At 39.5% G+C, this 15,405-nt stretch overlaps 1 protein-coding gene across 4 annotated transcripts in view; it reads right to left on the bottom strand.

Annotated features, from left to right (window-relative positions):
* NSD2 (nuclear receptor binding SET domain protein 2) overlaps positions 1-15,405 on the bottom strand; it is a 101,106-nt gene that overhangs the window by 56,313 nt on the left and 29,388 nt on the right. For all 4 annotated transcript variants that reach the window (XM_082050233.1, XM_082050234.1, XM_082050232.1 and 1 more), the window contains exon 2: positions 4,381-5,006. In XM_082050233.1, the coding sequence (XP_081906359.1) occupies positions 4,381-4,977 (597 nt within the window). In that variant the 5' untranslated portion in view covers positions 4,978-5,006. The remainder of the gene's footprint in view (positions 1-4,380; positions 5,007-15,405) is intronic.

Raw genomic sequence — 15,405 nt, forward strand, 5'->3', positions numbered from 1 at the left:
TGGGATTCTGATGACATCAGCCAGCCTGAGTTATCACTCGCCTGAAGACAGGACCTGATTCCTCAAGAACGGGCTATTAAAAAGGTAATTGAGTTCATTTTACCCTACAGCTCCAGATCCTGACTCCCATGCTAGTTTAGCTGTGCATTTTATGACAAGTTCAGTAATTGCACTTGACCAGGAATTCAAAAAATCAAGCACGTTCTCTTTCTGAAAAAGACGCTTTTATTTGACTTTATTTTTTCTTTTCAGTTTTTTTTTGAAGTGACAACACAACAAGTCCCATCAGGATCTGCCTGTAACAGCTATAACAGGGTAATGAAATATTTGATGAGCACACACCTCCCAAGTCTTACAGGGGAAACTTGCTGGTTTCTGCTTATTAGATGCAAGCAGCAGAGCAACATCACCTCCTTCAGTGGTCTCCTTTTTCCTGTATTTAGCACAAAAGCATAAAAAGCAGCAGATAATCCTCAGACTGCTTCTGTCTACCCTTACTGGGTGTCTAAATCTCTGCCATTCCCTGGAAGAGGCACTAAAATATTACCTAGATATCAGATCTAATGGAGTTGGCCAGAACAGTTTTGCTCTGTGAAGATGAAATAGCAACCGAAACACATGACAAGGACTAGTGGAATTTCTCCAGCAACTTGCAATTGCCCCCCGCATAGCTGCTGCAAATTCATTATAGGCTGTACCAAGCAAAGAGTAACAAACTGCCAAGTTTCTGGTATAATACTACAATAAAAGACAGCTACAAGAAAACTGGCTAAGAAGCTATGTAGAAGGTACAGCTTTTGGATCATGTACATCTTACACAGCTGGAATCTCCTAAGTAGCAATTGTAGCAGTGTGCGGACTTCTAGGTTTGTTCTGGACGCGGCGTTGCTGCTTTTCCGAGCTCCTGCACCCGTGCTCAGAAGCCACGCCAGGAACCAATGCCAAAAGGGCAAACTGCCATCAGTAGCCCCAAAGTGGCTTCTGCAGAACAAGCTCAAGTGTGGCAGTATCACATCCTGAGCTGCTCTCAGGGTTAAAGAGCACAGCCCTACTTTGGGACCACCAGCGTGAGAGCTGCAGATACATGTCCTCTCATTTCCCGTACAGAAGCTCTGGATTGCTCCAGGGATCAGACTTGGATTACTTCATATTAGTATATGAAGTAAACCTCTGCCATTCTCCTCCAAATAGGATTGTCTCACTTCTCACAGAAGTATCAAATGAGGAAAAAATGTAGGGAAGTCCTCATTCCTAACTGGTGGCGTTGTGAGAACTGACAAAAACAATGACTCAAAAAAGCAGCCGCCACAAAAATCTCGTCCTGAGACAGACGGCGACGCTCACAGGCAGCACCATCGAGTGGGCAGCAATCGGAGCCCACGAGTTTGGCGTCGATTCAAACATCTCCCATGCGATACCCACCACCACCGAACATTTGGGGGTGGTGTCAGACCACTGTCAGTGGTCTTGGCATAGAAGTTGTTAAACCAGGTCTTATTAGAAGAGACCTAGATTTTAAAGTAAATGCAGATGGAGAGATACTGGGGTGGAGGGAAGAAGGGTGAAAAGCAGGATGGGAGGGAGGAAAGAGCCACGGCTTGTCCTGCTTCCCCTCCTTTACCTGGCGAAGGTGAAAGCAGCACAGCTGTTTCTCGGAGACCTGAAAAATGTGGTGATTATCAACAGAAACCTAACTCATGTCAGAGCCAAGCAGATAGTGTTTAATCTCAATTGAAAACTGACTTGCAGATAAAAGTTTTAAACAGCCTTCCTTTGTGTTAACAAAAAATGGCCAAACAACAAGAAAACCCAACAACAGAGCACTGGAACATTTGTTAAATGATATGCCTCTCAACTCAGCAAGACGGTAATCTGCTGTGTCCATCAAACAGAGATAGAATTACCTTACACAAAAGGCAGTATTTGAACCATGGTGATTTTTGCTAAATCAAAAGAGTAAGAGCTTGGACAATGAGAAATTGAGAGAGAAACCAGCCCAGAAATGAAACCAAACAGGTTCTACGTTAACTTGTAACCTGCAATAAACAGGTATCTAAGTGCAAAATTAATCAGCTTTTACTCCATGCATATTTCTCTAACTTCCACTTTGCAGCCACAAAAAAACACAGTACAATGCACCAACATTAAGTCTTTGGATGCTGGTGATGAAATAACAGCTAGGGCAGGGGCCTAAAACCAAAGAACACTGATATTAAAATATTACGGTTATAATCACATATAACACATATATATCACTAGTCTACGTGTGGACAAACATTTGAAAAATCTTTCAGCATGTTCCCTAGTGTTATGTTCTTCTTCCTTTATTTTAAACCTTCACAGTTGCAAACCCCCTCTGTGAAATAAAGCCCCAGACTTTTTACAACAAAGGAGTTAAATCATAAGTCAACATCCTGTGCCCTTCAAATGCTTTTGCTTTTGTCCTTTGTGCTCCAAAGTGAACTATGCAAGGAAAAAAAGGCAGAACGTGAGCCTCTGTTTCAAGTGCTCTGAAAAGAACAGGGTATTGCACAGTTTGAGATCAAGCAGGTGGGTGCCCCGATTTGGTAGTTTGGCAGCTCACTGGTTCAGCACAGGAGCCAATAACCCCATCGCTCCCCAGCCACCAAGTCTCAAGTACTCTGGGAAACAGGGTTGACATGGTTTTCTCCTGACCATTTCTGGCCAAAAGACAACTCAGAAGCCAGACCAACCTTTCTTTTAGTCTTAAATGAACCATGCATCAAGAAAAATTAAAGGCCACTCTTAATTGACAACCTACGCGAAAGGCCTCAGAATAAACTGTATAGATAGGTGTATTAAATATTGTATCTCTTTCTTTAAAAACAAAGAAAACAAACAACAAAACCAAACACAAGCAAACAAAACCCCAAAACAAAAAAAAACACCAACCAAACCCCAACAAAGACTCCACATAAATATGTTACAGTTCTTGATGCTAATAAATATACCACCTTTTATTCCAATTTATCCTCATTAGCAACTAACAGGACAAATAATTACTCCAGCTATTGACTATGCCCATATTTTTTACCTCCAAGTAGTGATCTGGAAAAGTCTGAACCAATTAGTGTTAAAACATTCTCCTTAATAAAATTAAAGAAAACAAACTCTTGAATAAAATTCCTGAAAACATCAGTAGTGATCGTTTAGGATGAATAATATATTCAAATCATAAATGATAAATATTTCTGATACTTAGAAGAATGTTTACACAGTTCTGTAAACTCATTCATTAAGTAGTTCTAACGAAAATAAGGCAAATAAAATCAGTAATATGGCAGCAATGTGTGTGGCAGCTCTCTGCACATGTGGATTTGGGAGGAAGTAAGAATCGATATTAACTAGTAAATCTGAAGTTGACAGAACACTATAACATACATTTTGCATTTAAGGTGTATAAAAATAGGACCTGTTCACTAGCCAAAGCATCCATTAGTGTTTAACATTGTTATACAACACTATTCTGAATCACTCATTGAGAAATTTAAAACACACACACACACAGAAGTACCCCTGCTATGTAGGATTCTTCCTCCAAGATAAAATGATTGCACATCACATTCCTTTAAATGGAGTCTAGCAACAAAAACTAGAAAAGGTGGGAAAAAGACTCCCAGCAGCACTCTTATTTACAACTTGGTGAAGTAAACTTTTAAAAGTGAAATTTCCATTTCTGCTCATGTTCAAAGGAAGCAAAAAAAACAGATGAGCTTGACCACAAAAGTTAATGACATTTAATACAATTATCTAGACCTTTTCAACTAATACAATTCACTAGGTTACAGCAAGCAAAACCAGCTCTTTTCAGATGACAAGTGAGGGTTGGGATGACGTTCCAACTGCCAAAATCTGAAGGTAAAGAGCCCAGCTTATCAGCCACCTGACAGCTGAGTACATTTTTCTTTAATTCAGAACCAGGAATACAGAAATAGCTATTTTTTCCTGAAACATCTGGTTATTAGGGAGCCAGAATACCTCACGCTCCTACGGTTAAAAGAGCTTTCAACAGGTCCCTTGCCCAGGTGCACATCCTGGCTAGGTCCTGGTTGCATGTCCGGATGAAGCTTCCGTCTCAAACATCCCCTAACACCACATGCCCTGATTTGCTCTGGAGACTTATTTTACTTATATGGAAATAGAATTTATGGGGTACTCCTAGTCCAGGCAAGAAACGTGGACCGGAACCGGACTGCATCTGTACTTAGTTGAGGCTAAGAAAGTACCACAGAAAGTGACCAGTTTGTGGGAAGCACCTATTGAAAAACCTGAAACGAAGATTAGAATATGAACAAATGAAACCTCAGTACGATTAACAAACCTAACAAAAGAAAGAATGTTAAAAAAAAAAAGTACTACCTTCTTTTCAGTGGGGCTTGAAGTCTTCGACACTAATGCTGCTTCAACAAGACCCTGCTCAAGTAAGGAGTCATATTTTATGCTTCTTTTTCTGTTTCTCCTCTCCTTGTTTGCTGGCTTTTGTTCATTTTCCTCTGACTGAGACACATCTGCACCATTGTCTCCACAAATGGAAGATTCAAAGAGAGGCTTTCCGTTCATGTAGGTTTTAGTGATTTTCAGCTTAATTTCTGGAGAGCCATTCTTGATAGGAGTTGTGTTGGGTGGTGTTCCAACTCCCTTTATTTCCTGGGGTTCAAAGCGCAGTTTGGCATCTTGGGCCCCAGACTCGCCATTAAACACACGAGAAGTTAGATCTTTCAATTTATCAGCTGGAATAAATGGAAGAGCATCATGGCCATTATATTTTTGCATGACACCTTCTTGTAGAGTGGCAGACAGTTGTGCTTTGCCCAAGTAGACAGAACACTCACGATTCACTTCACAATTCTGAGTTTTCCCATTGGTATTTCCAAGGATCTCTGGTACCTGCTTCATTTTGATGTAGTTGATTTTTCGAGTTAACAGTTGAGAACTTCTTTTGATGCTAAAGTCCATTCAGCCCAGATGTTTCCAGTCTTACACTGCTATATTGAGACAAAAAGACAGAGAATGTTTTTAATAATACAGAAATGTCAAAAGCTACCAAGTATTCAGATAAATATGTCCCCACTAATATAACACTCGAGGTGCTAAAACATTCAAGTTTTACTAAAAGAAGTGTTGCCTATAGAATCATAGAATCATTTCAGTTGGAAGAGACCCTCAGGATCATTGAGTCCAACCATAACCTAACTCTAGCACTAAACCATGTCCCTAAGAACCTTGTCTAAATGCCTTTAAACACCTCCAGGGATGGTGACTCCACCACTGCCCTGGGCAGCCTGTTCCAATGCCTGACAACCTTTTCCATGAGAAATTTTTTCCTAATATCCAATCTGAACCTCCTCCGGTGCAACTTGAGGCCATTTCCTCTCATCCTATCACTTGCTACTCAGGAGGAGAGACCAACACCCTCCATGCTACAACCTCCTTTCAGGTAGTTGCAGACAGTGATAAGGTCTCCCCTCAGCCTCCATTTCTCCAGGCTGAACAGCCCCAGTTCCTTCAGCCGCTCCTCATCAGGCTTGTGCTCCAGGCCCCTCACCAGCTTTGTCGCCTCCTCTGCACTTCCTCTAGTACTTCAATGTCCTTCTTATAATGATTGGCCCCAAACTGGTCACAGTATTCAAAGTGGGACCTCAATCTTAATCACCAAAATACTTCAATATCTGTTAACATGCACTATGAAAAGGTCCAGGAAAAATAACTGATAAACCATCGATTTTTAAAAAGCAGAGAATAAAATTGTAGCTTTCATTTTAACAATCAGTTAACGATCAGCATGAGTCTTACCCACGCTAATTACTCAAAGGTTTAAAACAAGTAAGTCTTAGACCTAAGATAATATCATTAATAACAACATAAACCAGATGAGTTTATTTCTAAGAGGTCGTGCCAGCGTAAACTCTCCCCAGGCTGCGTTACTGCGGCAACTGCACCATGGACAGCAGCAGCACCAGCTTCTCCTCGCACCACAGATGGGCCCTCGAGCTTTCACCAAAGCTCATCTCCCAAGGAAACACCACAGCTCAATGTGTCCCAAAGCGTTCTGGCTATGAGAACAAGTAAAAAGCGAGCGTTTAGTATCGTGAACGCCAGCCCACTGGGAAACAGCTGATCCTTCAGGCCAGTGGCTACACTGTGCAGAATTTAAATAGTCAAAGCAACTGTCGGAGTTCTAGCTCTTCAATAACAACAATCACCTAACATCTGTTTTCCATACAGAAATTTGAAAATATCCAGCAAGCTAAAACTGCGCTACTATCTGCCCTAGACAAGTTGTCTGAGGGTTCTAAAATCCAACTCTGCCTATTTCAACACTGTAATATCGTAGCAAACAAATGAATCTGGCAGAACGACTCCTTTGTGCTCCTAGACCAGGCAAGATGATAATTTTTGTTTTTAAAATTCATATTCATAGACTCTTCATATTACCAGGTCCAGTGTACACATGATACAGAGAAATACACCATCATAAATATTATGAAAGCTCAGCACAATAATCACCATATCCATGCTCAGGGTAATCAATTTTATATATGATTACCTCACGTACTTTCACAAGATCTCTGAAAACATGGACATGAGACAGACTTTCAACCCAATTAATAATATGACAATGTTTCAAGCTGCGATTCAGCAGATTTAACTGAAATCATATTTATTTTAAGAAACAACTGATGACAAATTCTATACATCTCTAGCCAAAAGGCAAACCCGCTACAGAACATGTGACACTTATGGTTACAGAGGTGCCAGCAAAATTCCTTAAAAAAAAATCAAAACATGGAATTGTTGCAAAATCTCTACTTCCCTCCCGCAGATTCTTAACAGAGTAAACCAGAATGCAAAACAGAGACTGGATTTGGGCATCCACAGTCCCTCCAGCCGAAAACCCAGCGGTTCTGTGGCCACAGACGCCCTCCAGTGGCTGCCTGGACCGGCCGAGCAGCCAACACCCCATCGGGCAATCACAGCTCCCCACAGCAGGATCAGCACCCAAAACACCTCCTGTGACCTCCCCTCCTGCCCAACAACTACACGGGTAAGTTGAAAAACATTTTTTAATATGGCTCCATTAGCTGCTTACCAGGGTCTGGATTTCTGGATCGAGACATCTGCATTTTGTAACTGTTTTCATCCATAATTCTACTAGTGTTTTTTGTCCTGCTTAATAATATCTCTTCCTCTCATCACTTATTTAAGCTAGAAAGCTATCGAGTTTGAGGCAGGCCAGGACAACCCAAAAAAAGAGCAACAAATAATCAAATCAGACTACATTACTGGTGTACGCATTCTCAAAACACTGGATGCATTAAAAAAAAAAGTGATAGCTTAAGACTTTCAAAACATGAACAAGAGGGAAAATTTTCACTCAGAGAACAATCAGCCATTGGAATCATCTCCCCAGAGAAGTGGTGGATTCCCCAACATTGGACATTTGTAAGACTCAGCTGGCCAGGCTGCTGGGCCATCTTGTCTAGACTGTGCTTTTGCCAAGAAAGGTTGGACCAGATCATCCTTGATGTCCCTTCCAACCCGGTATTCTATGATTCTATGATAAAAACCATCATAGAATCACAGAACAGTTTAGGCTGGGAGAGACTTCTTCAGGACCAATGCAGATCAAGCTGCTCAGGGCCTACAATGACCAGTAAATAACAATAAGTGAAAAGACATGGCTTAAAGAAATTAAGTTGCTCTGTTCCTACCTAATTAACCTAAGGGTAGTAATTCCATATCACAAAAATATGAAGACCAGGCGGTGAAAAACCCTGAACTTCCAGGGCTTACCTTGATTTGCCTAATATGTCTGAACATACACAGCACACAGATTCTAGAAGTCCGGTGAGTGAAGGTTCAGTTAACAATTCTCACTAACACAGGTCACTAAAACCAGCTGAAAGCACTGAAAAAGGGCCTTCAAATCGCTGGGGCCTAGAGAGACAACAAATCCAGGAGTGTAAGTGGTAAAAGGACGTCAAGGCACCTGGCCAGCAGTAAATGGGAAAACAAAGACACGGGCAGTAATTTGAGACAGTAAGATTATCAGAACCGGTAGATGCAGGTTATATAATATGGAAAATAGACCATGTTTGTACAAAGATTTAATGGAGTCAAATGAGAAGAGGCTTAAAGTAAGAGGCAGAATAACGAGCAAAGATGAGAGATGTGAGTACCTATAAGCAAATACAGTCCCACTGAGGAGATGAGACTTGGTGATTTTACCTGCGAGTTGCTCTCCGCATCTCTAGGACAACCAATGGAGGGAAATCGTCAATATGCATCTCAGTCCTCCCCATAATATAACAAGCTAGGTTGTGGGGTCCGGTTAAATGGAAGAAACTAGCAAACGTACACGTGGGAAAAACAAAAGGTTTCAAGAAAGAAGGGCAAAATTAAAGCCTGTTACATTTTACACAACCTTTGTTATCTAAAATTTATGGTAGTACAAATACCATAAGCAAGAAAAAGGACTGGGCTCTTTGTGAGAAGAGGACAATAGAGCAGCTGAGCATATGATTAGATTTGGTAGTTAAATTAAATGCACTCATGCTGACCACCATATTACATAGAAGCAAAAGCAATCCCTTATCTTTTTCTAGATGACTCTATATCTATAGAAAAGGAAAGTGGGGGGAGGGCAGGGAAAGGATGGGGACAAAAGCGCCACACACTAGTAGCAGCTAATGAGCTTAAGCTGGTATCGGCCCATATTGACTGTCTGGTGACCCAACAAGTACCATTTTCACTAACAAAAAGGAAAAAACATGACAGCCAAGGAGTCTGCTGAATGAAAATGGTATTTTGGCCTGTGAACAAATAGCTTTCAGTAAGCAAAAGAAGATCTGACTTATCAGAGAAAGGTCTCTAGATATTTTAATCAGAGAATGACAATCGGACAATCCTTGCAACGACTTTGTACACATTTCCATACTAAAAAATAGGTTCTACATAAGGCAAATTATTTTGCAGACATTTTAAATAATGTTATTAATTACTTGAAGTTCCATCATCTGACAGGAGTCATGAGCCAAGTACAGTTAGTCTGCATGTCAGATTCCTCCTTCACTGTCCAGGCCACTATCATTTATGTGATATTTATTATTCATTTCTTCCACATCTGCTGCAATTTCAGAGATGCTTTTCTTGTGTGTCAGAAATAATGGAGTAGTTCATTCCTTCCAATTCTGCCAAAGGGAGTGAACAGAGTAAGTAATCAAAACCAAGCATCACTATTAGATACCACTTTTGTCTCAGGGCTTTCTTACAGCCATTTTGCAGGTGAATTACTCAGGGAGCAGGGGGAGGAGAAGGAGAAGATGACACACCTAAATACAAATTCACAGTAAGAGAACTTTATCCACAAAAGCTATTTTTATTACCTACAAATCAGGCTTTCAGCTGAACTGAAAAAGCTAATACATGGCTGCTGTTTTTTTCTGTAAAGAGCTTTTTGGTAAGTCTTCTCCATTCCCTCATCAATTTTAACACCAAAGGCTATTCCTGTTTTCAGATCAGAATGAGACAAGACACTTACAGAGATTAGTAAAGTTGCAACACATTCTTGCTAATACATTTGAAAACTTGTTCACATTATCTTGCATAAAATATCAAATAGGAGCAGAGACATCCACTATCATGTAGTACATTGTGACTGTTCTTCACTATTTTAAAATCATGAAAAATTACTACAGGATCTAAACAGAATTTACTTTCAGAAGAAAACACAACTGAAAATTGTATTGTGGGTTTGCCAAAAATTGTTACAAACCAGCTCTATCCAGCAAATTCAAAAGTATTATCTCTCTTGAAGAAAACCATTACTGCAATAGCTGATAGAGAACCAAAAATAATCATACTAAAACTTTCTGGCAATTTACCACTAGTCTTATAAAAGACTTAGGAAAGGAGAAAAAAAAAAAAAAAGGAAACTTTAGTCCAAAGTAGCCAATTGTAAGTTTAAAAGCACCTGAAGTAAAGACTTCATTAGTCTTGCGGTAGAAACACAATTGTTTCAGTCAACCAGTCCAGTCAGATGGCAAAGCTGACCTACAAAGTATATTTAAATGAGTATGTGAAAATTTCCTTACATTTATAGCATATAATAATGTTTACACAAAGTTGTAATATACATTTGAAGAAAAAGATTAAGCATATTTCGAAAATTGTGTGAAAAAGGTTAGTGTACTTACAGTTGCACTTACAGTTATTTGCCATCATTTTTTTAAGAGTACTGATCTTTCCTAATTTGTTTTAGGTTGGCCATTTTTTTTCCCCCAATGCATAAAATTTCAGAACCTAATTGTTCCAGTCTATTTTCATCAACCAAAAGAAATATTTATTGCCTTCTCACAAAAGCAATACCAGCTTGTACAGTTAGGAGCTGTAGAATGGCAAGCGAAGAATTTCTTCACTTCAAATGTCACTTGTTACTGCACAAAGCAAGGTTACAAAACTGATGGACTTGTCTTTTTGTTCCTCCTCAGGAAAAGCTATTGCCACCAACCCTTGCTGCCGAGGATAAGGGTAGAAGATTCTGCAACAGGACTCCTCCCCATTAATTTGTTTTCTTCAAAATCAGAAGAAATACTATTTTCTCCATTGCTGCAGAAATTAAATTTTGTCAGTTCTGCTCCTTCTGCTGAAATTGGGTGGTGAAGGAAGGAGATATATTTGAGTAAATTCAAATTCTTGTAAAACATCATTATTTCTGTCTGAAGAGAGAATAGAATACACATACTACTGTGGTGTGACCACAAATCAAATAGAAAAGAATCACTTCTCCTCTGCAAATAAGCAAAGAGGAACACTGATGCCTAAAATGGTAGGATCTACCACCAGTTCTTAATAAACACTAAAAGGTAGCCCTCATTGGTCACTTAAATGGCTAATAATAATAAGAAGTTATGTTTTCAAATGCAAACCTGGGAATTTTGTCTCCTGGAGAGTTTCAAATGGTTCAGCTGGAGGTAATGGCCCCTCTCTAGCAAAACAGAACTTGACAATTCAATACGGCCGGAATGCTCATGCAGTCCAGGTCTTTGCTCACCAATGAAATGAGTCTCTCGATGTCTCCCTCTGTCTCTGGGGTGAGCCAGAGCTGTGCATCTGGCTTCTCCTTCGCTTGCGAACAAAGAACCAAATGCAATCTCAAATAGCTTGGCGCTTGGATGCAGAGTTCCTTCCTTATTTATGCTGCTTTTTCACCTGGTCCAAGCCTACTTTAAATTCCCACCTCTTCTTTAATCCCACTGCTTTTTCTTTTCAGCATCCTACCTCCACTCCTTGCATGATACCTTCAGGATCTGGATCCTCTGGTTCTACACAACACTCGTTGCAGTAGTAAAGCACACTAGAATCTGTTTCCTCTTCACTGTGGCCAATGATTCTGTACTTATTCCCATATGTAGTCATGACAGCACAGCAATTGCCTGAAGGTTCACTGCAAGTATCATGAAAATTTTTGATCGTGCAAATTCTGAGAAAGGAAGATTAAATCTGGGATGGTAACATACAGTAAGCAATCAATGTAAGTAATGAATCAAACCATACTATTAACAAAACGTTATCTGCTACACTTCTACAGAAATAAACAATGTTGCCCAGATCACACCAGACAGCAACTAATTTTACTACAGAGGATACAATCATTTTGCCTAGACCCTTAGAACTCTGCTACCTTTGTCTATCACAGCACTAGAAACCGTTCACCCAAGCGGGTGGATTTAGATGCCAAAAGCACGGTTGGTGCTTTGGAATAATTCCACAAAGCAGCGTTGTGACACCAGTGATATATGAGGCCTTGTCAACAGTCAGAAAGCCTAGCTATATGTATACATAGGAGACCATCATAATCTCTATCCTAGAGCAGTATTTGGCCAGATCTTCTGTTGTTTATAAAAACAGCATCACATCATACTGATAATACACCTCTAATGTGAACGGGTAATATGTAAAAATAGAGATGATTTCTTTCATCCAGTACATTAAACTTCACATCCCATCACTTTAAGAACTAGAAGGTAAAGTTCAGAGGTAGTTAATACTGCCTCAGTGGCACTATGGAATTTTACTTACAGACTTGTACCTTTCATCAAGAACTGTACATATCCATATCTGATCAATGTCACCTTGTCTATAATGTGATCCTGGCCATACTACGCTAATTATGGTCTACTTCACGCATTGACTGTAACTATATACATGTGATTATATTAATCATTCTACCAACGTACTACCCCAAAGCAAAAAAACACACACACAACTGGCAGCTGTACGCCAGGGACACTCAAACAAGGCCTGAGCTCACAAGAGACTTGGAACACTAGAACCTCTCCAAGCAAATCCAAATACTTGCTAATAAGTGGCCTTTCTGGTTCGGCCATTACTTGAAGCATCTCCCTGTGCTGGGTCTTTAACATGCTCTTGCCAAAATGCATTACTACCATCCACAGTGTTCTTAATTCCCTTTCTATTTCTACATCGGGAATCTCTCCAGAAGAGAGATTAGAATGACTGTTACAGGTAAAAGGTCTGGAATTCGAGGCAAGCTTTACATTTCTGCAGATATAGCGTAGCTCATCCATTTAACTTGGAGACAGAAAGATAAAACACTTTCCTGTTCAACAAACCAAATCCTTCTTGTCCACTCTCCAAAACTTTTGCATTGGTTTGCAATGGGTCTCTCTTGTCATCTATGCTGCCCTTTTTCTCAGCATAGCATTAGTTCCCTGGATTACTTCACCGACTTAGGTACAATGAATTATGTTGTACCTACTTCTTATGGGAAAATCTAAAAAGGTTTGACTGTAGAAAGAAGCTGTGCTAAGCAAAGATAGTTGCTATCCTTATTTGCAGAGTTTCTGACAACTCAACTGTCACTACCACTATTGAACCAAACATTCACCCAATGAACAGATACTGTACCTGCACTTTCTACTACACATTCTAAGCCTACTACTTCTTTTTTGCACTATTGCTCAATTTCAGTCATGTTTCACATTTAATCACAGCGTTTGTTTCAGGTTTGTTCAAAGTGCTAGTCTAAACCAGCTTCTGATGGTCTGCATTTTGCATCCACAGAAAAATCACAATTATTTCAGCCTGAAGTATCTGATCAAAAGTTCTTGGCAATGACTCCATATAGCAAAATGATCCATATTCATATATTCCATCTTACACTGCTCTCCATGGCTCATACTTTGGCTTAAATCCCTCTGGCTTTATTATCAGACTAGGATCTGGGCATTCTTTACTACAGAGATAACTCCCCAATTTAGATATTTCCGAGTGCGAGTGCAGTCAGGTTCTTTGCTCCGATGGCATCCCACCAAGGCTGGCAAGTTCCACTATTTATTTACCTGATACACAATCTTGGGAACCTCAGCTTCACAGACTAACCCATGCCACAGCAGGAACACTTACACTTCAACTTATTAGAATGAATAAACAAAATGGGTCACAAACATTGTGACAGCAGACAGCATTACTGCATCTCTGTCCTACTGCTTCTTTAATTCTTTTATCAGTAACTTTTCAAAATATTTCAAATGGTGTTTAGATCGCATTTCTAATAAAATCTTTCCTAACTTCATCCCTCTTTCTGAAAAATACTTTTGTTGCAAAATATTTCATCTTCTGCTCATTGGTGTTATCTCTTATTTAGTAAGACAAAACTCAAAGAACAGGCCAACATTCACTCTCTGATTTTGACCATGACAAAGAAAACATGGAATTCTGATGTTAGCCCTCAAGACCAACTATGTTTAAAGGTTATTATTATTTTAAAACACAGATTTTCGAAGTTGTTATGTGTATTTCAGCATAGATGTGAAATGCCAGTATTTGAGTGTTTTGATCTGAGGCACAGACCAGAAGAGGCTTCACGACGACAGTTAAATGGCCATCCCCGTCACCCAACAGAGTGAGACCGGCCTGTGCTTCTTCAAAGAGACACACACAAAACTGACAGTACCTTTCACAGACAGAAGAAGAAAAAATGTTAAAGCTTCTATGAACGTGTATCTCAGTAGCACATCGTGCTATAGTTTTCCTGTCATTTGCCACATACATATCCTTACACCAAATATGGATGGATATAAAATAGCTCTAATTTGTGCTGGGGAGCTGAATACCAAAGTTCAAAACAAGATCAAATTGCTATCTTGCACTAAGATAAAAATAGGACAAGTTAAAAGGAAAGGGACAAAGCTAGAAACTAAGCCATCACCTGTTTAATAGCCCTTGCAATTTCACACATGCTTTAAGTCACACATATTTTATTAGTTTTACATTATGTCACATATGAGAACCTACATCAGTGGTGCCCCAGGGAAAAGTAATTCTGCCCAACATAAGAATACCCTGAAGTACATATGGGCTAGTGCTTCACTTATCCATACTTAGTCAATCTGATCTCTATGAAATGTTCAAAAAGATTTTCAAACATCTAATTTCTACATGTAGCTCATCACACCATTGTACTACCAGAACAATTTCCATGTAATAGTATTATTACTTAACATTAACAAGAAGGATAGTAGAAACTTTGCTTTTGTTTCAACCATGATTAACACATATTTCTTTCCTGCACACAAGATGTGTTTTAAAAAAGTCATTTTATAATATAATCTGTTATATGATTTGGATAGAAGCAGCTTTCAAATGTACTGGGGAGTCAATAGATTATCTGGCGCTAAAGTTTAGGGTTGCTTGGAAGCCAAGTAATGCATGATGGACTATGCATTAACCTATCACCACCATACACAACGTATTACTATATGTGATCTGTTCTCCAGGAATATTGCTTATTTTTGAAGTCTGCTATTCACCAGAAGTGCAGCAGAATAGAGTATGGTCTAAGTTTCCCTTGTAACATGTTCTAAAAACTTCTCTTCCAGCTGATGCTAGAAAATATAAAATATCTACGCTGGACACTATTGACTTGATAAAAACATTAAAAATAGCACTTGACATATGACTTTTGTAATTTCTGTCAATGTAAACGGAAAGCAAAAAAGTAAATACATTTATATTGCCTTCTTATTACCTTCAATGACTGCAGGTCGTAGAGAAGCTAATCTGAAGGTGTAGGGAAGGGTAAATTTAGCTAGTTTCTCTCTTTTCCTTCAAAAATGTTCTCAGAACCAAAGCCTTCCAAGTAACCATCAATTTTATAAAATAGCTGGCCCATTCAACCAGCTACATGAATTTACAAGCTGCAAGGCGACCACTGGCACGTCAACAAGGCTGTCCTTACCCACCCCCTTTCTCCCAAGTCCTCCACAACTAAGCACCATATGAAATTTGGACTCCTATGCCAAGCTCTGATAGGAAATTATTTTCTCTCTCCACTTCACCACCTGACCACTTACCCTGGTG

Source organism: Streptopelia decaocto, assembly GCF_964273445.1.
Source record: "Streptopelia decaocto genome assembly, chromosome: 4".
NCBI classification, from domain to species: Eukaryota; Metazoa; Chordata; class Aves; order Columbiformes; family Columbidae; genus Streptopelia; species Streptopelia decaocto.